Below are 25,985 nucleotides of genomic sequence, written 5' to 3'. Positions count from 1 at the left end.
GGCAGAGAGAGAGGGAGAAACAGAATCGGAAACAGGCTCCAGGCTCTGAGCCATCAGCCCAGAGCCCGACGCGGGGCCATCAGCCCAGAGCCTGACGCGGGGCTCGAACTCACGGACCGCGAGATCGTGACCTGGCTGAAGTCGGACGCTTAACCGACTGCGCCACCCAGGTGCCCCTCAGTACTATATTTCCTATTCGCTCTGTGGTAAAGAGGCATGGGGTTTCTAGCTCACTCTCTAGTGATTCAGAGAAAAGGGCGAAGATATATATCTATATATATCTATATCCACACACACACGCAGAACCTTTGTATCAGGTTCCCATGGCTTGCCAGCTCCCACAATTCCAGGAACCAATTTCTTTTTTATTCTATTTTATTTTTTTACATTTTTATTTATTTTTGAGAGACACAGAGAGACAGACAGAACACAAGTGGGGGAGGGGCAGAGAGAGAACGAGACACAGCATCCGAAGCAGGCTCCAGGCTCTGAGCTGTCAGCCCAGAGCCTGATGTGGGGCTCAAACCCACAAACCGCGAGCTCGTGACCTGAACGGAAGTCAGATGCTCAACCCACTGAGCCACCCAGGCGCCCCTCCAGGAACCAATTTCTTAAGACAAATATCCCTCTCTTCCTCCTTCCTTGCCTCACTCTCTCTCTCCCTCCCCTCCCCCCTGTTTCTTTATCCTGTTTTTAAAAATTTATTCCGAGAGAGAGAGTGGGGGAGGGGCAGAGAGAGAGAGAGAGAGAGAGAGAGAATATCCCAAGCAGGCTCCTCACTGTCCGCGCGGAGCCGGATGCGGGGCTCGAACTCGTGAACCGGTGGGATCGCCACCTGAGTCAAAATCAAGAGTCAGACGCTTCACCCACGGAGCCCCCCCAGGCGCTCCTATCCTATTCTTTTGGAAGATTTTATTCTGTTTTGTTTTTTTTTTAAGCCATGTGTACACCCAACATGGGCTCAAGCTTACAACCCCGAGGTCAAGAGTCATATGCTCTAGTGACTGAGCCAGCCAGACGCCCCCTCTTTGTCCTATTGGTCCTGTTTTTCTAGAGAACCCTGATTGATTACCTGCCGCGTCCCCCCCCCCACCCCCCCACCCCAGGCATATAGTGGGCGCATATTAAAGAAAGCCCAGCACAGGGGGCAAATGCAACGGTGCGTGAATCTGGGCGAAAGCCACACGGGAGTTACTTGTATTCCCCTTGCCACTTCCACTTAAGTCGGAAATTACATCAAAATCAGCAGTTGCAAAAAAAAAAAAAAAAAAAAAAAAAAAATTCTGAGAAGTTCATAACTTCACCAAGGGTCTAGGGCACAGAACCCACGGGTGCGCCTGGGTGGTCCATCCGTTGAGCAACCGACTTCCGCTCTGACCTGATCTCCCTGGTTGGTTCCTGGGGTCCAGCCCCGCCTCAGGCTCTGTGCTGACTGTGCAGAGCCTGCTTGGGACTCTCTTGCTCTCTGCCCCTCCCCCGCTCCCTCTGGCTCTCAAAAATAAGCAAACATAAAAAAAAAAAAAAAGAAAAAGACGAGAAAACGTTAAGAACCCGTGCTTTAAGGCAATACGCAGCTTTGGTCCAAAATTCTAAAAAAAAAAAAAAAAGAAAGAAATTAGGGGGCGTGGCCTGGCTTTCTGAGTCTCTCCCAGCTCAAGCGCCCCCTTGAGGTCAGGGTCAGTATGACAGCACCTCCTCCCTACCAGCGCCAAATCTTCAGAAAGCGACCGTCCAAGTCCTTGCTGAGCGCCCCTGGACCACACCCGTGGCTTCGTGTAGCGGCACTGAAACCCGACATCGTGCACCCTCGTGTGGGTCCCCAAACACAAATACCACACTTGTAACAGCCTGGGGGAACGCACTCCGAACTCTGTAGGGGCTTCCGCAGCATGGCAGTGGAGATGGGTCAAAAAAACCTTCTTTTTCCGATTTGTCTTTTGGTAGGGGTGGTGCATTTCTTTTTAACGTGTCTTTAATTTTGAGAGAGAGAGAGAGAGAGAGAGTGCGAGTGGGGGAGGGACAGAGACAGAGGGAGACAGAACCAGAAGCAGGCTCCAGGCTATGAGCGGTCAGCACAGAGCCCCACGCGGGGCTCGAACATACGGTTCTGAGAGATCATGACCTGAGCTGAAGTCCCGGCTGCTTAACCGACTGAGCCACCCAGGCGCCCCTCCTTTCTTTTCTAAGTAAACACTGTCTAACGTGGGGCTCGAATTCACAACCCTGAGATCAAAACTCATGGGCTCTCCCCGCCGAGCCAGCCAGGTGCCCCCATTTCTGTGGTTCTAAGCCGCTCAGTTTGCGGCATTTTGTTACAGCAGCCACAAGAGACCAACGTAGGGTCCTTCCTCACCCCAGGCTTCCACGTGTCTCCGGGAGAACCCAGAAAGGGGCCGGAAACGATGGCTGTGCTCAGGGGGTGCCAACTTCAAAAGGCCAGGCAGGAGGATTTAACAGCCGGGCCACCTCCACGGACCTCTCTGGGCCTCAAAGCAACCTGGCTGGGAGGCTGGGGCTCACTCAGGATCCCTGCTCCCCAGGATCCCAGGGGGATTCGATCCAGTTGGATCTCTGAGCTTTTCTGCACCTTCCCCGGGGCCCTAGAGGGTCCCACATGGGGAAACCAAGGCCAAGAGAGGGGCGGAGCCTAGATCTGGGCGGTGGGGGGGGGGGGGGGGGGGTCTCTTCTCTCTGGGTTCCACCCTCATCAGGGCAGGAATTTCCTCAGGTTTGTGAGCCCAGCCTCCCTACTCTGGCTGGAAGGAGGTGTTCAGAGCTCTCTGTGTAATGCCCCACGGAAGCTGCCCCAGTTGGGGTGCCCAGTGCGCGGACCAATGAGAACCCCAGAGGGGAAAGACTGGTCATTTCCTTTCTGCCCTTTGCACCCTCCCTTGGGGCTTAAAAACCACAGTCTGTGGGCAGGACGCACCTTCGATCAGCGGGGAGCCCGGGAGACTTGAATATGGTGAGTCCCCCCCCAGCAGGATCATGGGGTTCAGGGACCATCTCCCTTCTCTGTCTCCTTGCTGGGTCTCTCTCTCCCCACCTCTCCCCTTCTCGCTGCCTCTCCCTCTCTCTGTTCTCCGTCTCCTCCCTTCTCCCCTGACTCGCATCTCAAGACTCTCCAGGGCTGGGAAACAGCTAAAAAGTAAGATCATCAAGGGATTATCCCCAGGTCCTCAGGGCTGGGGTCAGAAAGGTCCCTGGGGCAGGAAATCCGAGTGTTGGATCTGGCTAGATGACATCTTCCTCAAGTGGAGAGATCCAGGAGGGGTCTTTCTGGCGGCGGGAAGGACAGGAGCAAACCCTGGGGGGCTGCAAAGAACCAGCTCGGAAGCAAGGTAGTTACCCGGACTTTCAGATGTTCTGAATTGTAGAGACGGGGAAACTGAGGCCCAGGCAGGAGCAGAGATGGCCCGGGTCCTTCATGGGTGGGTGGCAGACCCAGGCTGTCCCGTGGGTTCTGTGAGTGTCAAAGGGAGCCGGTCTCCAGGCTCTGGGAAGGCTCCCGCCTCCCCTGCCCCCCACCCCGCTGTGCCCCCAGGGCTGGGTCTCCAGAGAGGCAGGGCTGTGATTTAGTACCTGCCTTGCTAGAGGTTCTGGTCTTGCTTCATCTGGGTGAAAGAGGAAACGGAAGACACATTAGCTGACCAGGGAGGGGCTTGGCATTGCCTCACCCCACTTTTGAGACCTGGCTGGGGCCCACAGGACTTTGCGAAGTGGACCGACCTTTGGCTTCGACTTCTTCTTGCCGTAAAAAGTCCCAAATACCAAAGCGGATTCAGTGAAAAGTCACTCTGCCCGCCCAGCCCAGAGCCTCAGACTCCTTGTCACGCTGTGTTGGGTCCTTCCAGAAACAGTCTACAGGTGCTCAAGAACAGAGGTGAAGGGAATAGACTAGGGGGTAGTTTGACATGGGGGTCGAGTTGAAATAAGCTTCACGTTCTGTCTCGTCTGTGTAATAGACGAGGAGACTCCTCTTTCTTGGGCTTCCTTCTCTTTACCTTGAAGATGGGGAGAACAATCCGACGATCCTCCAGAGCTAGAACCTACGTCACAGGATCACTGAGAGAATTAAATGATACACGGAAACCTCTTACGTGCGTGGTATACAGTAGGCGCTCACTGCATGTGGCATGTCTATCGTTCCTTCCCCCTGCAAACAGAAATACGTTCTGCGCGTTGGCCTACAGCTTGCTTTTTTCCCTAGAGTAACGTAGAGTATTAGTAACCGGTATTTATTGAGCGCTTACTGTATGCCAGGCCCCGTGCTATGCACTTTACATTTACATCGAGGAGGAAGATACTGTTATCATCCGTGTATATTTCAAGGGGATTCGTCCTTTCTTTTTGTCAGCTGTGTGATAGTCTCCTGGGAGGGTCTCTCCCCTGTCAATAGAGCTTTAGGTTGTTTCCCATGTTTTGTCTTTATTTTTTTTTTTAATTAAGTTTATTTATTTATTTTCAGAGAGAGAGGGAGAGAGAGAGAGAGAGGCAGGAAAGAGCAGAGAGAAAGGGAGGGAGAGAGAATCCCAAGCAGGCTCCACACTGTCAGCACAGAGCCCGATGTGGGGCTTGAACTCATGAACCGTGAGACAATGACCCGAGCCCAGATCAAGAGTCGGTTGCTTAACTGACTGAGTCACCCAGGCGCCCGTGTCTTTATTTTTTAAATTCAATGTTATTAAAAAAAATTATTTAGGGGCGCCTGGGTGGCTCGGTCGGTTGAGCGTCTGACTTTGGCTCAGGTCATGATCTCACGGTTCGTGGGTTCGAGCCCCGCATCGGGCTCTGTGCTGACCGCTCGGAGCCTGGAGCCTGCTTCGGAATCTGTGTCTCCCTCTCTCTCTGCCCCTCCCCTGCTCACACTCTGTGTCTCTCTGTCTCTCAAAAATGAATACACGTTAATAATTTTTAAAAAATATATGAATTTTTTTTTTATTGCAACGCGGGGCTTGAACTCACGACCCCGTGATCAAGAGTCGCACATCCTACCGACTGAGCCAGCCAGACACCCCCGCTATGTTTTGTCTTTGAAACCAAAGTTACATCTTTGGACCCAAGTCTGGGTGTCCAGACTGCAGATGCTAAGTCCGTGGGCAATTTCTCTTTTAAGAGACATTGCCAAAAGGCACACCAACCTAGACTTTCCCTCTGCTGTGCATCAGAGCGTCTTTCTTCCTGCCCCAGCGCCCTCTGCCCCCCCCATCTGCACGGTTGCATCAGACTTTCTTTTGTGTGTGCATGTGTTCCACATTAAAAAAATTTTTTTTAATTTTATTTTTAATTTAATTTAATTTTTTACTTTTTAAAATTTTTTTTAATTTTATTTTTAATTGAAAAAAATTTACATCCAAATTAGCATAGAGTGCAACATTGATTTCGGGAGTAGGTTCCTTAATGCCCCTCCCCCATTTAGCCCCTCCCCCCTCCCCCAACCCCTCCCGGAACCCTCGGTTTGTTCTCCAGATTTATGAGTCTCTTCTGTTTGGTCCGCCTCCCTGTTTTTATATTATTTTTGCTTCCCTTCCCTTATGTTCATCTGTTTTGTCTCTTAAAGTCCTCATAGGAGTGAAGTCATGGTATTTGTCTCTCTCTGGCTAATTTCACTTAGCATGATACCCTCCAGTTCCATCCACGTAGTTGCAAATGGCAAGATTTCATTCTTTTTGATTGCCGAGGAATACTCCACTGTATATATAGACCACATCTTCATCTGTTCATCCATCGATGGACATCTGGGCTCTTTCCAGACTTTGGCTCTTGTCGATAGCGCTGCTAGAAACATGGGGGTGCGTGTGTCCCTTGGAAACGGCACCCCTGTATCCCTTGGATAAATGCCTAGTAGTGCAATGGCTGGGTCGTAGGGTCATTCTATTTTTAGTTTTTTGAGGAGCCTCCGTACTGTTTTCCAGAGTGGCTGCACCAGCTTGCATTCCCAGAGAAGATTTTTGTATTTTTTTTTTAATTTTGTGTTTAATGTTTACTTATTTTTGAGAGAGAAAGAGAGAAAGCCAGAGCACGAGCAGGGAGGGGCAGAGAGAGAGGGAGGCCCAGAATCCGAAGCAGCTTCCAGGCCCTGAGCTGTCAGCACAGGGCCCGACGCGGGGCTCGAACCCACGAACCGCGCGGGATCGTGACCTGAGCCGAAGTCAGACGCTTAACCGACTGAGCCACCCAGGCGCCCCCATATTTTTAAGCAGTCTCTACACCCAACGTGGGGCTTGAACCCACGACCCCCGAGATCGAGAGATGCAGGCTCCACCAACTGAGCCAGCCAGGCGCCTCCGGTCCCGGGTTTTACCCATCACCCTAGCTCTTGGAGCGCCTTCCACATCAGAGCATAAACTCCTCATTCTTTGGGCGAGTGGCCCAGATGTGTTCTGTGGGCCGGGATGCGCCATCATTAACCCATCCCCTTCCCTCTTGCTGGACCCTCTGGTTACTTCCCATCTTTGTAGGGGTGCTGCAGGGGCAAAGCTTTTCCCAGCCACCGGTCCTGGCAGGGTCCTGGAAGCCACAGGGTGTTCGAATCAGCACTTTCTTTTTTTTTTTCCCTGGCCTTATGAAATCAGCAAAAGGAAAAGGCCCCCCCCCCCCGCCCCCGCCCGTGAGCTCACGTCTGTCATGTCCATCCGGAAGGCACTTTGTCAGCTGAGGAGTGTGAGAGCAGGGGAGTGGGGGTGCGTAGGAACGCTCCCTTTTCGGAGTCTGAGTCACTCTGTAGCCAAGGAGGCCTGGGAGCTGTGGAACCTGAAGTGCAAAAGCTACCAGCTTTGAACGTTGCATCCAAAGGGAACACTCACAACGAGTTTAACCACCTGCTAAAGGTGCTGAGGCCCTACAGCCTCCTGCTGGGCCTGGCATTAACCCTTTAGTTAAACTGGAGCTTGGGGATAGGGGTGGGGGAGTGGAGGGAGGAGGGGGCTGCGTGGGTCCCAGAAGGCAATGGGAAGAAGAGGTGTGGGAGGGGGGGATGGTAAGGGGAAGGCTCCCGCAGGGGCTATTTACCAATAGAAATATTGCAACAAGTTGAGCTTTCTATTTTGAAATGTTTTCACGCTTAGGGAAAAATGGTAAGAGCGATACAAAGAACTCCCATAAGGCTCTTCACCCAGATTCTCCGAATTTGCTTTATCAGTCAATCATCTGTCTATCATCTGTCTATCTATCATCTTTTTTTCCCCCCTGAACATTTGAGAGTAAGTTGTAGGCATCACACCCTTTGGCTCTTAAATACCTCGGTGTTTCTTATTCTTCTTCTTCTTTTTATTATTATTATTATTATTTTCTTAATGTTTATATTTGAGAGAGAGAGCGCAGCGAGCAGGGGAGGGGCAGAGAGAGAGGGAGACACAGAATCCGCAGGCTCCAGGCTCCGAGCTGTCGGCACAGAGCCCGACGCGGGGCTCGAACTCACAGACAGTGAGATCATGACCTGAGCCCAAGTCGGATGCTCAACTGACCCAGCCACCCAGGCGCCCCTCCCCCTCGGTTTTTAAACACATAAACACAATACCACATCACCCTCAATAAAATCAGCACCGATTCCTTACTATTGTCAAACACTCCGTTTTTACATTTCCCACATTATCTCAAAAATGCCTGATTTTTCCGCTTGATTATTCCACTCCGAATCCAAACAATGTCTCCATATTACCTTTGCTTGAAATGCCTCTAAATCTCCTTTAATCCATGACATTTCTTCGTCTTCTCTCTCTGTCTCTCTTTTTTTTCTTTTTTACAGTGTCATTTATTTGTGGGAGAAAGCAGACCATACCATTTGTCCTGTAGACTTTTCTGCGGGCTGCTTGGGCTGATCTTGTCCCTGTGGCGTTATCATGTTCCTCTGTCCCCTGCTTTTCCTGTGGACTGGTCGTTCTTGATCTAGAACCTTGATTGGAGCCCCATTCACTTATTGGGCCACAATCACTTCACAGGCGGTGCTGTGTCCTTTCTAATGCGTCACATCAGATAGAACAGGATGTCCAATTGTCTGTCTTCTCTGGATGAGCCACCCAGGCGCCCCTCTTAGATTTTTTTTCCTAAAGGAAGACTTTCCTACATCAACTCTATTTCCCTGAAATATATATACCCTGTGCAGAAATGGCAGGATAAATGCTTGATTTGTTTCTTTTCCAGAATAAAAAGGTGACCAATGGGTTTGCTTGGTTTTTTTTTTTTTTTAATGTTTATTTATTTATTTTGAGAGAGAGAGAGAGAGAGGGAGAGAGTGCATGAGCAGGGGAGGGGCAGAGAGAGGAGGACAGAGGATTTGCCGTGGGCTCTTCGCCGACAGCAGAGAGGCCGATGTGGGGCTTGAACTCACAAACCTTGAGCTCATGACCTGAGTGGAAGTTGGACGCGTAACTGACTGAGCCCCCTGGGGCGCCCCAAGCCTGGGTCCTTTGAACGGCAGAGGGTCATTAGAGACCATAATCTGGGTGCTAAGGCGCTCTTTGTTCTTGGACACCTATATCTTTCTTTGTTCCTTTCATCCCTTCTGTCCTTCCTCTTGCGAGGCAAAAATCTATATCTTATTCCTATTTTTTATGCTTCATCTTGCCACCCCCCCCCCCCAATATTTTCTCTCTGCTCTGACCCTGAGGTTTTGAAACGACTTAAGCTAATGGTGATAGAAGAGTACGGGTCAACCAGGAAAGAAACCGAGGCACGGAGCAGTAAGGGAACTTCCAAGGGCCCAGGCAGGCTTCAAGCAGGACAGTCGGGATCTGGCCCCTAAGTGCCAGTGCTGAGCTATCCGGAACCCGGAGCGAAAGGACACATGTGTGCCCCTCTACCCTTCGCAAAATACCCTCCCGTAGTTTGAACCGAGTAGAACAAATAAAGCTCTGCTCAAATCCCCCCGCTCCCGCCCCACAACAGAAACCACCTCATAAGCCCCAGCAGCGTGACTGTCCATAAAACCCCGGAATTGCCTGATACGTTTACACACCAGGGTCCATTTGCAGACACCCCCCTGTCTGGGAAAGCAAACTGTGGTCTGATTGGACGGTTCCCAAGGCACAATCGTGCAAGGGCAGAAAACAAACAAAGATGGCCGCCTGTCTTTATTCACAGTTTGGATGTTTTGTCCCTCCACCCCCCATGGATTTGGGGGAGGGGCGGGCATTGATTTTGATTCTTTTTTTTTTTTTAATTTTTTTTTTTCAACGTCTATTTATTTTTGGGACAGAGAGAGACAGCATGAACGGGGGAGGGGCAGAGAGAGACGGAGACACAGAATCGGAAACAGGCTCCAGGCTCCGAGCCATCAGCCCAGAGCCTGACGCGGGGCTCGAACTCACAGACGGTGAGATCGTGACCTGGCTGAAGTCGGACGCTTAACCGACTGCACCACCCAGGCGCCCCTGATTTTGATTCTTTAAAACATCGCATCAACATATTTACCTGGATGACTGAGCGTTTTTTTGTTTGTTTTTTTTTGTTTGTTTTTTGATTCCCCCTTTCTGCATGCTTAAATACCAGGCCGAATCCCTGCCTTCTCGGGGGGAGCCACTTCGAGACAGAGCACGGAGCTGTCTTAGTGGGCGCGAAGCAGCAAAAGGGGGTGATGGGCGGCAGTGGGGTAGCCACCTGGGGGTATCATCTCAGTTTGTTGCCGGCGTTAAAAAGAGCTAAGGAGCCGCGGGGCCCCCCGGGGGGCTCGGTCGGTTGAGCTTCCGACTTCGGCTCAGGTCACGATCTCTCTCGCAGTCCGTGAGTTCGAGTCCCGCGTCGGGCTCTGTGCCGACGGCTCGGAGCCTGGAGCCCGTTTCGGATTCTGCGCCTCCCTCTCTCTCTCTCTCTCTGACCCTCCCCCCGTTCATGCTCTGTCTCTCTCTGTCCCCAAAATAAACATTAAAAAAATAAAAATAAAAAAAATTCAAGAAAGAGCGGACAAGCTGTGTGTCATGGGGTACAGTCCCGTCAGAACGGACAGTGACCACAACGTTGGCAGCAGGACTAGGTTTTGCCCGCTCGGTTGCCGGATCCTGGGGATGTCCAAGGATTTTAGCAGGAGGTGGCAGGGCGGCAGGTGTAACCCCGTAGCTGGGTCTGGCCCTCCGCATCCCCGTTCCCCTGGGGAGAAACCTGGGGCTCCGAGAAGAGGTGTGATGGGCTCCTGGCCGCATAGCTCTGATGGGCCCTTCTTCCCTCTCTCATCTCACCCAGGACTCCCTGAATTACAGCACCCCTGACTATGCTGATTATGGCTGGACCGTGGACCCGTACATGCCAGTGGACAAGTCTTCTAGAACCCCCGCCCTGTCTGCCCCGAATGTGACTGCCCTGGTCATCTTAGCGGTGGTCTTCCTGGTGGGCGTCCCGGGCAACAGCCTGGTGGTGTGGGTGACGGGCTTCGAGGTGCGGCGAAACATCAACGCCATCTGGTTTCTCAACCTGGCGGTGGCCGACCTCCTCTCCTGCCTGGCGCTGCCCATCCTGTTCACATCCATCGTCCAGCACGGCCACTGGCCCTATGGCGACGTGGCCTGCCGCGTCCTGCCCTCCCTCATCCTGCTCAACATGTACGCCAGCATCTTGCTCCTGGCCACCATCAGCGCCGACCGCTTCCTGCTGGTGTTTAACCCCGTCTGGTGCCAGAACTACCGAGGGGCCCGCTTGGCCTGGGCGGCCTGCGGCGTGGCCTGGGGCTTGGCCCTGTTGCTGACCATCCCGTCCTTCATGTATCGCGTGGTGCGCGTGGAGGCCTTTCCGTTCAAGATGGAGTGCGGCGTGAGCTACGGGAGAGACGGTTTCGTCACCGAGAGGGTCGTGGCCATCCTGCGGCTGGTGGTGGGCTTCCTGTGGCCGCTGGTCACGCTCGGAATCTGTTACACGTTCCTCCTGATTCGGACGTGGAGCCGCAGCGCCACGCGCTCCGCCAAGACGGTCAAGGTGGTGGCGGCGGTGGTGACCAGCTTCTTTGTGTTCTGGCTGCCCTACCAGGTGACGGGGATGATGCTGGCCCTGTCCCACCCGCGCTCGAGAATCTTCAAGAGCGTGTCGCCTCTGGACGCCCTGTGCGTCGCCTTCGCTTACGTCAACTGCTGCATAAATCCCGTCATCTACGTGGCGGCGGCTCGGGGCTTCCACGCCCGCTTCCTTAAGTCCCTCCCCGCCAGGCTCCGGAACGTGTTGACCGAGGAGTCCGTGTCCCGGGACAGCAAGTCCTACACCCTCTCCACGGCGGACACCCCAGCCCAGAAGAGCCAGGCGGTGTGAGGGGCGCGCTCCCGGCCGCCCTCTGCTCGGCAACCCCACCTTCCCACCCGTGCGGTTTCTCTGGGCTCCTGGTAACCGTGACCTTGGTGAAACCGTAGTACCCCCCCCTCCCCCCGCCGAACAGCTCTCTGCGCGTGCGCGTGCGCGTGCGCGTGCAGCTTGTGACTAGGACACATTCGAGACACAGAAGACAGATGGGAAGGTCGTAACCTTTGCAGAAGAGTGAAGGGCGCCTGCGCGGCTCAGTCGCTGGAGCGTCCGACTTCGGCTCAGGTTCACGAGTTCGAGCCCCACGCCGGGCTCCGTGTTGACGGCTGGGAGCCTGGAGGCCGCTTCTCTCTCTCTCTCTGCCCCTCTACCTGCTCATGCTCTGTGTGTGTGTGTCTCTCTCTCTCTCAAAAATAAATAAACATTAAAAAAAAAAAACTTATAAAAAATAGTGAGGTATTTATATCACTGGAGAGCTGGAACAAAATGTAACAAGCGTCTCAAAAGGCATTCTTGCTCGTTGATACGCGGGCGAAGCTTTTCTGAGCGGGTGGATCTAGGGGCGCCTGGGCGGCCTGGGGTTGAGCGCTGACTTCCGGCTCAGGTCATAATGTCGTGGTTCGTGAGTTCGAGCCCCGAGTCGGGCTCTGGGCGGACAGCTCGGAGCCTGGAGCCTGCTTCGGATTCGGTGTCTCCCTCTCTCCGTGCCCCTCCCCTGCTCACGCTCTTTCCCTCTCCCCCCCCCCAAATAAAATAAACATTAAAAAAAAAAAAGCCCAACTAAGTGTGTCCATTTAAAGTACAGTAGGTTAAAATGTTACTCAATTGGGTTTTTTTTTTTTTTTTTTTAAATGCCTTAAGTAAAAAAGAGGTTAGACGGTCCCGGTCAGAAGCAAGTGTGAGGGAAGCTTGCTGTAAGGGGAGGTTAAGAAACATTGGTTGGGCACCTCCAGGGGGGAAGGAGGTCACGCGGGAACTTGACGTTTTACTTTGTAAACTGCTGTTTTGTTTGCATTTCTCAAAATAAATAAAAGAAAAAAAGAAAAAAAAACCCAAGAAACTTTAAATTTTGGTTATCACTGCGGACTCACGCGTAGCTGGCTGTGAGTGATAATACAGAGGGATCTTCTGTGCCCTTGACCTATTTCGCTATGGGAACACCTTGCAAAGCGACAAGATCACGACCAGGATGTGGACACCGATATACTCGAGGTGCAGGATATTTTCGTCATCGCCTGGATCCCTCATGATGCCCTTTTCCACCCCCCACCGACTGCCCTCCACCCTCCCAGCCTGGTCTGGGGCCCCTGGCCACCACGGTTTCACTCTCATCTTCAATTCGGTCCTTTCAATGGACTCATTCAGCGTGTAACCTTTTGACTTTTGAAAAAACTAGTCTGCTGCGCTTGAATGATGAACATAGGGGCGCCTGGGTGGCTCAGTCGGTTAAGCGTCTGACTTCGGCTCAGGTCATGATCTCGTAGTTTGTGAGTTCAAGCCCCGCGTGGGGCTCTGTGCTGACAGCTCGGAGCCTGGAACCTGCTTCGGATTCTGTGCCTCCCTCTCTCTGTGCCCCTCCCCCGCTCATGCTCTGTCTTTCTCTCTCTAAAAAATAAATAAACATTAAAAAATTTTTTCTTTGAATAATGAAAATAAAAAACAATAAATGTTGAAATGCTGTGCTGCTTATAATCGACTGCAAAACAGTTCTGTTTAGTGTTTTGTGTGCGTGCGTGTGTGCAGATGGGCTAGAAATATCGTATAGACCAGCGTCATTCAACAGAAACATGCTGTGAATCTCACAGGTAGTTTCCAGTTTTCTGGTTGCCACACTAAAGAATTGAGAAGAAACGGGGGCACCTGGCTGGCTCAGCTGGGAGGGTGTGTGGCTCTTGATCTCAGAGTCGTGAATTTGCACCCCATGTTGGGGGTAGAACTTACGTAAATAAATACATACACTGAAAAAAAAAATGGATGCAATAATAGTAATATATTTTATGATTATATTAACAACAATGACATGAGTAGCATAGTAATGATGAATATAATATATTCATGAACATTATACAATTACGTATTATATGAATATCAATATGTTATATAGTAATTGTGTGTATATATATTTCAAAGATTTTATTTTATTTATTTATTTTAATGTTTATTTATTTATTTTTGAGGGGAGGGGCAGAGAGAGAGAGAGAGAGAGAGAGAGAGATGCCCAAGCAGACTCTGTGCTGTCAGCTCAAACTCATGAACCCATGAGATCATGACCGTAGCGGAAGTCAAGAGCCCGATGCTAACCGACTGAGCCACCCAGACGCCCCAAAGATTTTATTTTTTTTATTTATTTATTTTTATTTATTTTTGGGACAGAGAGAGACAGAGCATGAACGGAGGAGGGGCAGAGAGAGAGGGAGACACAGAATCGGAAACAGGCTCCAGGCTCCGAGCCATCAGCCCAGAGCCTGACCCGGGGCTCGAACTCACGGACTGCGAGATCGTGACCTGGCCGAAGTCGGACGCTTAACCGACTGCACCACCCAGGCGCCCCCAAAGATTTTATTTTTAAGCAATCTCTACACCCAGCGTGGGGCTTGAGCTCACAACTCTGAGATCCTGACTGAGACAGCCAGGTGCCCCTATTAACATATATAACATATATAACACATATTAACATTATATGAATGTATATAATTGACATCAATGTATTATAGTGATAGTAATACTATCAATATATTTATTACATTGTTATATACAATGATATTTCATATATAAAATATATTCATGCAGTCAATACTATATTTCGCCTAACAATATATCCAAGATATTGCTTTTATAATTTTTTCCCCATTTCCCTCCTGTAACTGTGTGTTTAATTTAAGAGACAGAACGAGCAAGAGTAGAGGAGGGGTGGAGAGAGAGAGAGAGAAGAGAGAGAGAGAGAGAGAGAGAATCTTAAGCAGGTTGCACGCTCAGTGTGGAGCCTCACGTGGGGCTTAATCCCACGACTCTGGGATCACGACCTGAGTCCAAATCAAGAGTCGAACACTCAACTCACCAAGCCACCCAGGCGCTCCCAACATATTTCTTTTTATTAATTTTTTAAAAATGTTTATTTATCCTTGAGACAATGCGAGAGGCAGAGTGCAAGCCTTGGAGGGGCAGACAGAGGGGAGACACAGAATCTGAAGCAGGTTCCAGGCTCTGAGCTGTCAGCACAGAGCCCGATGTGGGGCTCCAGCCCGTGAACTGTGGCATCATGACCTGAGCCAAAGTCAGATGCTCAACCCGCGGAGCCACCCAGGCGCCCCAACCGGCCTGTTTTTAAAAGATCGTCCCGTTCGGCACCTGGGTGCTTCGGTCGATTGAGCACCGGACTCTGGATTTGGGCTCGGATCATGAGCACGGCCAGCTTTCCCCGGGGGTGGGGAGTCGGCTGCAGATGGTGAGGTCTCTCCCTCACTCTGATCTGGGAGGGAGATGTTGTCCCAAGAGCTGGCGCCCCGCAATGAATGGTCTTCTGGAAACACTCGGAGGTCAACGCGTGGGATCCAGGTGGCTTCTTTGAGGTGGTGAGCCGCCCCGCCCGGGGAGAAGGAAGTGGGCTGAAGGGCCCGGCCGTTGCCACATCTGGGGTTTGGGGGGATCTGCTGGCTCAACAAGTTCTGAGGAGGAAGTGGGGGAGAAAGAAAGTGGATGATTGGGTTTGGCTGAGCTGGCTGTGCCCGTCCCCCCGCCCCCTGCCTACCACCGCCACCAAGTGCCCCGACACACACCCACCTATTCCTCAGACCTGGCTCCCCCAGGCCCCCGGGGCAAAGCCTCCTCCCTGCACCCGTGCCCTGTGACCTCCCTGAACACCACACCTCTAACCCCCAGGTAGGTACCGTTCCAGATCCGCACGGTCTCATAGGAACACAATGCGAGCCACGCGTGAGATCGTCCGTTTTCCAGCGGCCGGGCAAGAGGCAAGCAAAGCGAACCAGAGGAAATCAGATACAATTAATTTGGGTGTGATTTATACTTTTAAACGTTTGTTTATGTGTTTTGAGAGAGAGAGAGAGCGCGCGTGCGCTTGTGTGTGAGCGGGGGAGGGGCGGAGAGAGAGGGGGAGAGAGAATTCCGAGCAGGCTCTGCGCTGACAGCAAACTCGGGGCTCGATCCGGTGAACCGTGGGGTCGTGACCCGAGCCGAAATCAAGAGTCAGACACTTACCCGACTGAGCCACCCAGGCTCTGTACTTCTAGAGCTCTATGTGTCTAACGCGCCCAGGTTCTAGGGTGACATTCTACACTCCTGTGATTCAAATAGTCTGTGACTAACACTGTAAGATCCCTTGGGTCAAATAGCCATTCACCCTTTCAGGCTTCTAGAATTTTGTTAGGGTGGGGGCACCTGGCCGGCTCAGTCGGTAGGGCGTGCGACTCTTGATCTCGGGGTTGTGGGTTCGAGCCCCAGGTTGGGGATAGAAATTACTTAAAAAATAGAATCTTTAAAATTTTTTTTTCAACGTTTATTTATTTTTGGGACAGAGAGAGACAGAGCATGAACGGGGGAGGGGCAGAGAGAGAGGGAGACACAGAATCGGAAACAGGCTCCAGGCTCTGAGCGGTCAGCCCAGAGCCTGACGCGGGGCTCGAACTCCCGGACTGCGAGATCGTGACCTGGCTGAAGTCGGACGCTCAACCGACTGCGCCACCCAGGCGCCCCAAAAAATAGAATCTTTAAAGAAGATAAGTGAATCTACAAAATGACGTTCGGGCGAACCCCGTGAAGTTGCCAAACTTCATCCTGTTGTGGGGTGAGGAGGTGTAATGGCTTATTGTTTATTATTTTAAAAAAATTGCAAAATACAAGTCACGAAAAAAGTCACCATTAATGGCATTTAGTACATTCCCAGTGGGGTGCAGCTGTCACCACGATCTGGTTCCGGAACATTCCCGTCACCCCAAAAGACACCCCTCCCTGCCCCCCAGTTCCTGGCAACCACTTACCTGCTTTCTCGTCAGATATTTGTCGGAATGCGACCTATTTGCACCCACAACATGGCAATTTCCTATGTCAACTTAACCTTTTTTTTTTAAGTTTATTTATTTTGAGAGAGAGAGAGAGAGGCAGAAAGAGTGGGAGAGAGAGAGAATCCCAAGCAGGATCCACGGCAGAGCTCGACGCGGGGCTCGGACTCACAAACCGTGAGATCATGACTTGAGCTGAAATCAAGAGTCTGACGCTTCACCGACGGAGCCCCCCAGGCGCCCCTCTCAACGGAACCTTCTAAAGTGTTCTCCTTCGGGGCACCTGGGGGGCTCGGTCGGTTAAGCGTCCGACTTCGGCTCAGGTCATGATCTCGCAGTCTGTGAGTTCGAGCCCCGCGTCGGGCTCTGTGCTGATGGCTCGGAGCCTGGAGCCTGTTTCGGATTCTGTGTCTCCCTCTCTCTGACCCTCCCCTGTTCGTGCGCTCTGTCTCTCTCTCTCTGTCAAAAATAAATAAAAACATTAAAAAAAACTTTAAAGTGTTCTCCTTCTAGATTCCCTGTCTTGAGGGGCTGGGACTTGGCATCTCGTGGGATGGCTGTAAAGGAATCCCACCCCCTGATTGGCCCCTCACTTTTTATAAATCTGTGGTCCCCACCCCCTCATCCCTCGCCCCTGGCCTCTGCAGCCTGTAGAGACACTGTCCTCAACCCACAGCATCCCCCAGGCCCCCAGCGCCAGGGACACCAGAAAACCCCGGCCTCCCAGAATCTGAGAAACATGCACCCCGAGACTCAGGGGCTGAGTTTTATGAAGATCTAACGATTTGAGCAGTTTTAGCCCAATCTGTAAACTCCGGATGAGACTGAGGACGGACAGTCCCCGGGTCTTTTCGGACCAGGACGGGTTCCCATAGGGTGTGGGAGATGAAGGGGTCTCCCGGAGCAAGGCAGGGACGGAGGGGACAATCGTCTCCTCGGGAAGGTCTGGGGCCATGACAAGGTTTAGCCAAGACGTGGTCACCCAGGGAGGGGCCGGGAGACGCCCCAAGTCGCGCAGTGAGTTCCATCCAGTTTGTTGACTCAGAACAACTTCCTCTAACAACATGATTTTACTCTCTAAACAACAGCAAAAGAAACATTGTAAATACGTTCCCTCAGCCCCTGAAGCACACACAGAGAGAAGTACAAACACAGAAAACTGCTGAATAGGGGCTCTGGGATCGGAGAGTCACTTCCTCTTGCTAAGCCTGCGTTCTTTTTTTTTTTTTTTTTTTTTTTTGTCATGTTTACTTATTTTTGAGAAAGAGAGAGACAGAGCGTGAGGGGGGTTGGAACAGAGAGAGAAGGAGACACAGAATCCGAAGCAGGCTCCAGGCTCTGAACGGTCAGCACAGAGCCCGACGCGGGGCTCGAACCCACGAACCGTGAGATCATGACCTGAGCCCAAGTCGGACGCTTACCTGACGGAGCCACCCGGGCGCCCCAAAGCCTGCGTTCTTAAAATGTAAATTTTAAGAGTTTCTGTTATAGTCTTTCTGCTGTGGATTTAGCACAGGTGAAGCCACCTCCGACGTGCCGGGCACTGTCGTATTCGTATGTGTGTTTTAAATCTCTTTACCTTTTTTTTTTTTTTTCCCCCTGCTTGCTGCAGAAAGTCCACTGCACAGGAGAGGAAACTGAGGCTCAGAGAGGCAGAGACCCCCCCCCCCCGCCCCCCCACCCAAACTCCTCAGCGGGGGACCTGAAATATGAGTCCTGGTTCTCACGTCCACGTTCTCAGCCTCTGCGGCTGTGCTGGGAGGGAGGTTAAGGACCGTGCAGTCAACATCTTCCCATTCTAAAGATGGAAAACTGAGGCTCACAGGAGGGATAGGATTTGTTTGCGTTTTGTCGGCTCTGGGGCCTCAGGCCCTGTGTTTGGTGGCCTTGGGCTTTTTGTGGGGACCGTGACCCTGAGCCGTCTCCCTCAGAGCGCACGGAAGGCGGGAGGCGTGTTTATCTGCCCTTGGGGCTCTGCGGAGGGAAGAGAGAGAGGGGCTGGGCACGCGGTTGGAGGCTGGGAGGCAGGCAGAGGGCAGCGAGTGCTTGGTGAGGGTGACCTCAGAGGGTCCCATGGGAGAGTGAGTCTAGGCCCAGATTCCCGCCCCCCCCCATCCCGCCCCCCCAGGTCTTGAAGGTCAAACCACACGCAGGTGTGGCTTCCAGGAATCGGTGACTGGTGACATTGATCCTGGGGTTGGTGACACGGGGTCAGCCCTCCACCCACCCGAGCCCTCTCTGGCTTCATGCGCTGCCCGGTAATTTTGGGATATGTGAGTCATGGGAAGAGTACAAGATAAACACACCCCGGGGAGTAGGACGAGGCCACTCCTGTTTTTCCTGGCTGTGGAGATCTGCTGGGGCCCGTGATTCGGCGGTGCCCGGCGGCATCCCGTGGGAGCCCTCGGCCAAGGGGACGGGCTTCCAGGAATCCCCCCCCCCCCCCCCCCGGCTGCCAGATGCCCGGAGAGACCTCAGACCTCCCGGGTCCCGGCTGTGAGCCCGGCTCGTGCTTCAAGTGGCATTGGGTCAAGATGAGGGTCCTCTTACAAGAGACGGTAAGGACGGAGGGAAGGGCGGGCGGGAGGCGTCGCACCAGCTTGGCCTTTCAGACGAATGATTGTCAGAAGCTGGGAATCAGTCCTGGGACTGGAGAGATGGAACCCTCTCACCATTCCGTTGCGATTCCAGACCCTTGGAATTTACGCGGGCAGTCCGGCAGAAAAGCTTGGGGCAAAGGACCCACGTAGCCCTCCCACCCAGGTGGAGGTCAGTCTTCCACCTCCAGGATCTCGGGCAGTTTCTGGAGACCCCAGCAAATGGCAATGCGTCCTGTGACCTAGCCCTTCGACTCAGTCATCCCACTTCTTAAGACTTTGACTTTATTGGGGCGCCTGGGTGGCGCAGTCAGTTGAGCGTCCGACTTCGGCTCAGGTCATGATCTCGCGGTCCGTGAGTTCGAGCCCCGCGTCAGGCTCTGTGCTGACAGCTCAGAGCCTGGAGCCTGTTTCGGATGCTGTGTCTCCCTCTCACTGACCCTCCCCCGTTCATGCTCTGTCTCTCTCTGTCTCAAAAATAAATAAACGTTAAAAAAAAAATTTAAGAAATAGCACAATCCGGGGGTGCCTGGGTGGCTCAGTGGGTTGAGCGTCAGACTCTCGATCTCAGCTCAGGCGGTGATCTCCCCGTTTGTGAGATCGAGCCCCGCGTTGGGCTCCTCGCCGAGCGTGAAGCCTGCTTAAGATTCTCTCTCCCTCTCTCTCTCTACCTCTCCCCGCTCTCAAGATTAAAAAAAAAAAAATTTTTTTTAAGGTTTATTTATTTATTTGGAGAGAGACAGAGACAATGTGAGCAGGAAGCGGCAGAGGGAGAAGGAGACAGAGAATCCCAAGCAGGTTCCGCGCGGTCAGCCCAGAGCCCGATACGGGGCTCGAACTCACGAAAACGCCAGATCGTGACCTGAGCCGACACCAAGAGTCGGACGCTTCACCGCCTGAGCTACCCAGGCGCCCCTCAACATACATAAATATTAAAAATAAAAAAAAGAAATAGCCCAACCCTGGTCCCAAAGTGCCCTCCCGTTCCCCCAGTCACTAACCCCCCCAGATAATTCTTCTGCTAGTTTTTTTTTTCTTTTTTAAATTTTTTTAACGTTTATTTACTTTTGAGACAGAGAGAGACAGAGCATGAACGGGGGAGGGTCAGAGAGAGGGAGACACAGAATCTGAAACAGGCTCTAGGCTCTGAGCTGTCAGCACAGAGCCCCGACGCGGGGCTCGAACTCACGGACCGTGAGATCATGACCTGAGCCGAAGTTGGACGCTTAACCGACTGACTGAGCCACCCAGGCGCCCCTCTTCTGCTCGTGTTTGAACTTGATGAGAATGATACTACTCAGTCAACCCTCCTGCGTGTCTGTCTGGATCTCTCCCCTCAGCAGTGTATGTATGAGATCTATCCACCTTCGCGTGTGTGGTTTGCTTATTCTCATTGTTGTAGAACATTCCACCGCAGGAACATACCCTGCTCTGTTTATTCGTTCCCCTGTGGGTGACCATTTGGGTGGTTTCCCAACATGGGCTGCTGTGAACGTGACGCTTCTGGCAAAGGTCTTTTGATGAGCATATGTATGCTTCTCTGGGAGGTGGCGGTGAGGTATCCCATGTTGGGTTCAAGTCCATTCTGCTCCACGGTTCCCCCGGGCCCCAGGGGTTCCAACACGACAGGCTGATTTACAGACACACGTGTGCCAAGAGCACTCACACGGGTGCTTGGGATCTCAAGGAACCGAAAGAAGCCGAAGTCAGCCGTTTGTTTCTCGGTGCCTCAGTTTCCCTCTTCATTCCTTTACTCGCCAAACATCCCCTAAGCACCCGCTGCGGGCCGGGTGCCCTTCTAGATGCCGGGGACACAGTGGAGCCAGAAGTAGCCAACGGTTTGGGAAATGGGGCATAACAAGGCACGTACCTCATAGCGTTGTCTTAAGGGTTATGCCTGGTACATAGTAGGTGCTCAATAAATGTCATCTGCTCTCTTCATTGTTATAAAGTAATAATCATAGTTATTTTGGTAATTATGTTTTACACGTAGATATAGTTATATGAATATAGTTTATTGCACAAAAGGTGATAAAATAATTAAGCTGCTCGTGACCATCATTAAAACTGTCCTTTATTGGGGCGCCTGGGTGGCTCCGTCGGTGAAGCGTCCGACTCTTGGTTTCAGCTCAGGTCACGATCTCGCAGCTTTGCTGGTAGCGCAGAGCCCGCTTTTGATTCTCTCTCTTTCTCTCTGCCCCTCCCCTGCTCACGCTGTCTCTCTCTCAAATAAATAAACTTAAAAAAAAATTTTTTTTTTCAACATCCTTTATTTAGTCTAAGGCTGGTTAATGAGCACGACCCGTCCAGCCAGGGGGCCGATTCTGAACCGTAAGCAAAGGGTGGATGTGTGTGCCGATAGGGAAACAGATCGAAAACACGTTGCGTGGAAAAGGCTGAGAGATGACCCAGGGGGTGCTGGAATGTTCCATCCCTGTCTGACATCTGAAAAGGGAAATACCACAGACTGGTCGAGCTGCCAACACGCGGAATGCTTTCCAGACTTTAACCAGTAAAACCTGGGCAGGGCGGGGGTCTTAGGGTGGGAGAGAGGGTGTGTGTAGCAGCAGCTGACATGTCACATGCTCACTGTGGACCAGGCGCTGGGTTCGGCTTGTCGCCCCGATTCACTTGCTGAATGCTCGCGACACCTCTAAGGGAGGAATATCATTATCCTCGTCTCACAGACGGGGAAGGTGAGGAACAGAGAGGTTCAGTGACCCGCCCAAGGCCACACGGCTGGTGAGGGTTTGAATTTAAAATTTTTTTTAATTTTTTTTTTTTTTTGAGACAGAGAGAGACAGAGCATGAGCGGGGGAGGGGCAGAGAGAGAGGGAGACACAGAATCGGAAACAGGCTCCAGGCTCCGAGCCATCAGCACAGACCCCGACGCGGGGCTCGGATCCACGGACAGCGAGATCATAACCTGAGCCGAGGTCGGATGCTTAACCGACTGAGCCACCCAGGCGCCCCTGAATTTTTAAAGCCTGCACACACACACACACACACACACACACAAAGTGGCCGGGCCTCTTAGCAGCTAGTTGGCAGCTAGTTGGCGGGGTGGAGGGGGCAGAAGGTGTCCCAACTTCCCCTCTGCTCTTCCTGTTGTGTCCATGCCAGTTAGGGCTCTGGGTAGGGCCAGCCAGCCCACGCAGAGTCAGCAGACAGCCACAGGGTCAGGTCTGACATTATGGGGGATCGTCTACAGTCTACCTGAGCCCTTTGTCTGTGCCACGTGATTTACACACACCAACTCCTCAAGGCCTCCTTCCCCTCCGCCCCAAACCGATGAGGTAGGTCCACCTCCGTGACTCATTTCTCAGATGAGGAAACCGAGAGAGAGCCAACTGAAACTCAGTTTCAGAGCCCAGGTCTGCTCCGGGCCACGGGCTGTCCTGCCTTCTGAATCTAAGATTTCGGGGTGAATATATTCCAGGGCCCGGAGGTCCGGGGTGGGGCCAACCCAGTTCAAAACTCAGCTCTGTTACTTGCTTAGCTGGATGGTCTTAGGGAGGTTATTTCTCTGTGCCTGTTTTCTCGTCTGCAGAAGGGGTGCAGTAGCAGTGTTAGAATCAGAGGGTTGTTATAGGGATCGAAGGATTCACTGTTCCTTGAACGTGACTGGCCATGTTCTCACCTCAGGGCCTTTGCACTGGCTGTTCCCTCTGCCGGGAACTCTCTTCTCTCAGATCCCCACACGGCTCATCCCTCTCGCCTCCTTTATGGCTTTGTTCAAATGTCACCTTCTCAGAGAGGCCGTCTTTGACCACTTATTTAAAATTCCCTGCGTGATTTTTCTTTTTTTTTTCTTTTTTTTTCTTTTTTTTTTTTGCCATAGCATTTATCACCTTCTAAGATACTGTATTTTGCTTCTTTTTTTTTTCTAATTTTTTTTAATGTTTATTTATTTTTGAGACAGAGAGAGACAGAGCATGAACGGGGGAGGGGCAGAGAGAGAGGGAGACACCGAATCCGAAGCAGGCTCCAGGCTCTGAGCTGTCAGCACAGAACCTGACGTGGGGCTTGAACCCACAAACCGCGAGATCATGACCTGAGCTGATGTCGGACACTCAACCGACTGAGCCCCCCCAGGCGCCTCCATAGAGGACATTTCCATGAACACACAGCGCTGCTCTGGAAATTCCAAATAATAATTGGCTAGGGTTCTACTATAATATTTGGGGATTCCAAGAATTAAAAAAAAATTTTTTTTTCAATGTTTATTTATTTTTGGGACAGAGAGAGACAGAGCATGAACGGGGGAGGGGCAGAGAGAGAGGGAGACACAGAATCGGAAACAGGCTCCAGGCTCTGAACCATCAGCCCAGAGCCCGACGCGGGGCTCGAACTCACGGACCGCAAGATCATGACCTGGCTGAAGTCGGACGCTTAACCGACTGCGCCACCCAGGCGCCCCCAAGAATTTTTTTATCACGATCATTTTTTTATATAAAAATATTTTTTTAATGTTTATTTATTTTTGAGAGACAGAGGCAGAGGACGAGCAGGGAGGGGCGGAGAGAGAGAGAGAAAGAGAGGGAGACACAGAATCCAAAGCAGGCTCCAGGCTCCCAGCTGTTGGCACGCAGCCCCACGCTGGGCTCGAACTCACCAACCATGAGATCACGACCTGAGCTGAGATCAAGAGTCTGTCGCTGCACCCCCTAGGCCACCCAGGCGCTCCGATCGTGATCATGTCGTGACACTGTAGCGCTCCGTTATTCCCAGATGCTAAGAGGCCTGGGTTCTAACACTGCGACATTCTAGAATTCCCGCATGCTCTGGAGCTAGTTCTGGAATTCCAGGATTCCAACGGGGGGGGGGGGGGCGGGCGTGCTGACGTGGCATCGTCCTCGAAGTCCAAGTCGCTCCCCAGCTAGTCGCAGGACCGGAACGCGCTGCGGTTCGGAGGCCGTCACAGCGTCTAGTCTCCAAGCCGCTAATGGGGCTCCCACCCCCTTGGATTCCGGGGACCCGGGGGGGGGGTGTGGGTTTCCTCCTCACTTTCCACGTCTTTCTCCCCGGTTCAGGTGTCTGGGGCCTGGATGGAGAACACGTCGGTCAGCTACGAGTATGGGGATTACAACGGGATTCCGGACCTCCCCGTGGACTGCATGGACGGCACCTGTGTCTCCAGCGACCCGCTGGGCGCCGCCCCGTTCCTGCTCTACGGGGCGGTCTTCCTGCTGGGCGTGCCGGGCAATGCCGTGGTGGCCTGGGTGTCCAGGAAAGAGGCCCGCCACCGGGTCGGTGCCAGCTGGTTCCTCCACCTGGCCGTGGCGGATCTGCTCTGCTGTTTGTCACTCCCCATGCTGGCGGTGCCCCTCGCCCTCGGGGGCCACTGGCCGTACGGGGCGGTGGGCTGTCGGGCCCTGTCCTCGGCCATCCTGCTGTCTATGTACGCCAGCGTGCTCCTCCTGGCCGCTCTCAGCGCGGACCTCTGCCTGCTGGCCCTCAGGCCCGGCTGGGGGGCCGCCGCCGGGCGGGCTCGTAGGGTGCAGGCAGCCTGCGCGGTCGCCTGGACGGTGGCCCTGTTGCTCACCGTGCCTTCGGCCATCTATCGCCGGCTGCACCAGGAGCATTTCCCTCAACGCCTGGAATGTGTAGTGGACTATGGTGGGTCCGCCTCGGTCGAGAACACCGTGACCGCGACCCGCTTCGTCTTTGGCTTCCTGGGCCCCCTGGCGGTCGTGGCCGGCTGCCACGGTGCTCTCCTGTGCCGCGCGGCCCGACGCCGCTGGCCACTGGGCATGGCTGTCGTGGTGGGCTTCTTTGTGTGCTGGGCCCCCTACCACGTGCTGGGGCTGGTGCTTGCCGTGGCCGCCCCGCACTCCGCGCTCCTGGCCCGGGCCCTGCGGGCCGAACCCCTGGTCACCGGCCTGGCTCTGGCTCACAGCTGCCTCAACCCCATGCTCTTCCTGTATTTCGGGAGGACGCAACTGCGCAGGTCACTGCCGGCCGCGTGTCACTGGGCCCTGAAGGAGTCGCAGAGCAAGGATGAAAGCGTGGTCAGCAAGAAATCCACCAGCCACAACCTCGTGTCGGAGATGGAGGTGTAGGCTAGAAGGAAACTTGGTTTGTGTTCTTCTGTCCGATTTCGCAAATTTGGCTTCAGGCACGGCTGGATCCAGGGGCTCAATGATGTCATCACTGATTTCTCTATCCGTTTAACATCCATTCGTTATGCACCTGCTGTGTGTAAAGCCCTATTATAGGCACTAAGGAAGTGGCAGTGACCAAAACAGACACAGACCCCTGCCCTCGGGGAGCTGGCATTCTAGTGGACGAAGACCGACAGAAAGCAAGACAATATTCTCGTGGACGAAGACCGACAGAAAGCAAAGAAAAAGTGAATATGGAATACATCAAGTGGTGATAAGTGTTAAGAAATCTAAAGGGGACGAAAAGGGCTGAGTGAGGCAGGGATATAGATCAGTCAGGCAAGGCTCATCGGGTAAGGTGATATTTTAGCCAAGACCCGAGGAAGGGAGGGAGAGGTCATGCTTAAAGTATGTTAAACACGGGGCGCAGCAAGTACAAAGGCCCTGAGGCACAATGTGCTTGGCATATTCCAGGAAGAGTGAAAAGGCCAGTGTGGAGGGAACAAGAGGGAAAGTGGGGTGAGAAAGGGAGAGAGATAGTGGGGGGCCAGATTTGAAAGGCTCTCAGGCCATAGCAAGTGTCTGGAGATCCATGGGAGTGTTCTGAGCTACTCTTATCAGTTAAAATACACAAGACCCAGTAAATTTGAGTTTCAGGTAAATAACAAGGAAAAGGTTTAAAAATTTTTTTATTTTAATATTTTATTTATTCTTGAGAGAGAGAGAGAGAGAGAGAGAGAGAATGAGTGAAGGAGGGGCAGAGCAAGAGAGGGATACAGAATCCAAAGCAGGCTCCAAGCTCTGAGCTGTCAGCACAGAGCCCGACATGGGGCTCGAACTCACAAGCCATGAGATCATGACCTGAGCCGAAACCAAGAGCCAGATCCTCGACCAAATGGGCCACCCAGGCATCCCTGTAATTTTTTTTTTTCTAATCTACATCAGGCAACCCTTTTCTGAGCAGAAAGAGGTCTTGATCTGACTTAGATTTTAATAGGGTCCTTCTAGTTGCTGGTGGAGACAAGTCTATGGGGGTGGGCGGAAGGGACACG

General features: G+C 52.6%; 2 protein-coding genes across 6 annotated transcripts; both read left to right on the top strand.

The window, feature by feature from the left end:
• Window positions 1–2,780: 2,780 nt before the first annotated feature.
• C5AR1 (complement C5a receptor 1) lies at window positions 2,781–12,759 on the top strand. Of its 3 annotated transcripts, none has more exons than XM_006941080.4 (2): window positions 2,781–2,965; window positions 10,177–12,759. In XM_006941080.4, exons 1-2 carry the CDS (start codon window positions 2,963–2,965, stop codon window positions 11,227–11,229), a joined length of 1,056 nt encoding a protein of 351 aa, XP_006941142.2. In that variant the 5' UTR covers window positions 2,781–2,962; the 3' UTR covers window positions 11,230–12,759. The 3 variants fall into 3 exon arrangements, with proteins under 3 accessions (XP_006941142.2, XP_023101312.2, XP_044902376.1); XM_023245544.2 differs by lacking the exon at window positions 2,781–2,965 and adding an exon at window positions 2,981–3,341; XM_045046441.1 differs by lacking the exon at window positions 2,781–2,965 and adding an exon at window positions 3,438–3,883.
• Window positions 12,760–14,969: 2,210 nt separating this feature from the next.
• On the top strand, window positions 14,970–25,701 carry C5AR2 (complement C5a receptor 2). Of its 3 annotated transcripts, none has more exons than XM_045046545.1 (2): window positions 14,970–15,096; window positions 23,863–25,701. In XM_045046545.1, exon 2 carries the CDS (start codon window positions 23,878–23,880, stop codon window positions 24,889–24,891), a length of 1,014 nt encoding a protein of 337 aa, XP_044902480.1. In that variant the 5' UTR covers window positions 14,970–15,096; window positions 23,863–23,877; the 3' UTR covers window positions 24,892–25,701. The 3 variants fall into 3 exon arrangements, with proteins under 3 accessions (XP_044902480.1, XP_006941140.4, XP_044902479.1); XM_006941078.5 differs by lacking the exon at window positions 14,970–15,096 and adding an exon at window positions 17,919–18,790; XM_045046544.1 differs by lacking the exon at window positions 14,970–15,096 and adding an exon at window positions 21,851–22,125.
• Window positions 25,702–25,985: the final 284 nt, after the last annotated feature.

Source organism: Felis catus, chromosome E2, assembly GCF_018350175.1.
Source record: "Felis catus isolate Fca126 chromosome E2, F.catus_Fca126_mat1.0, whole genome shotgun sequence".
NCBI classification, from domain to species: Eukaryota; Metazoa; Chordata; class Mammalia; order Carnivora; family Felidae; genus Felis; species Felis catus.
This window is presented reverse-complemented; position numbering and strand designations above follow the sequence as displayed.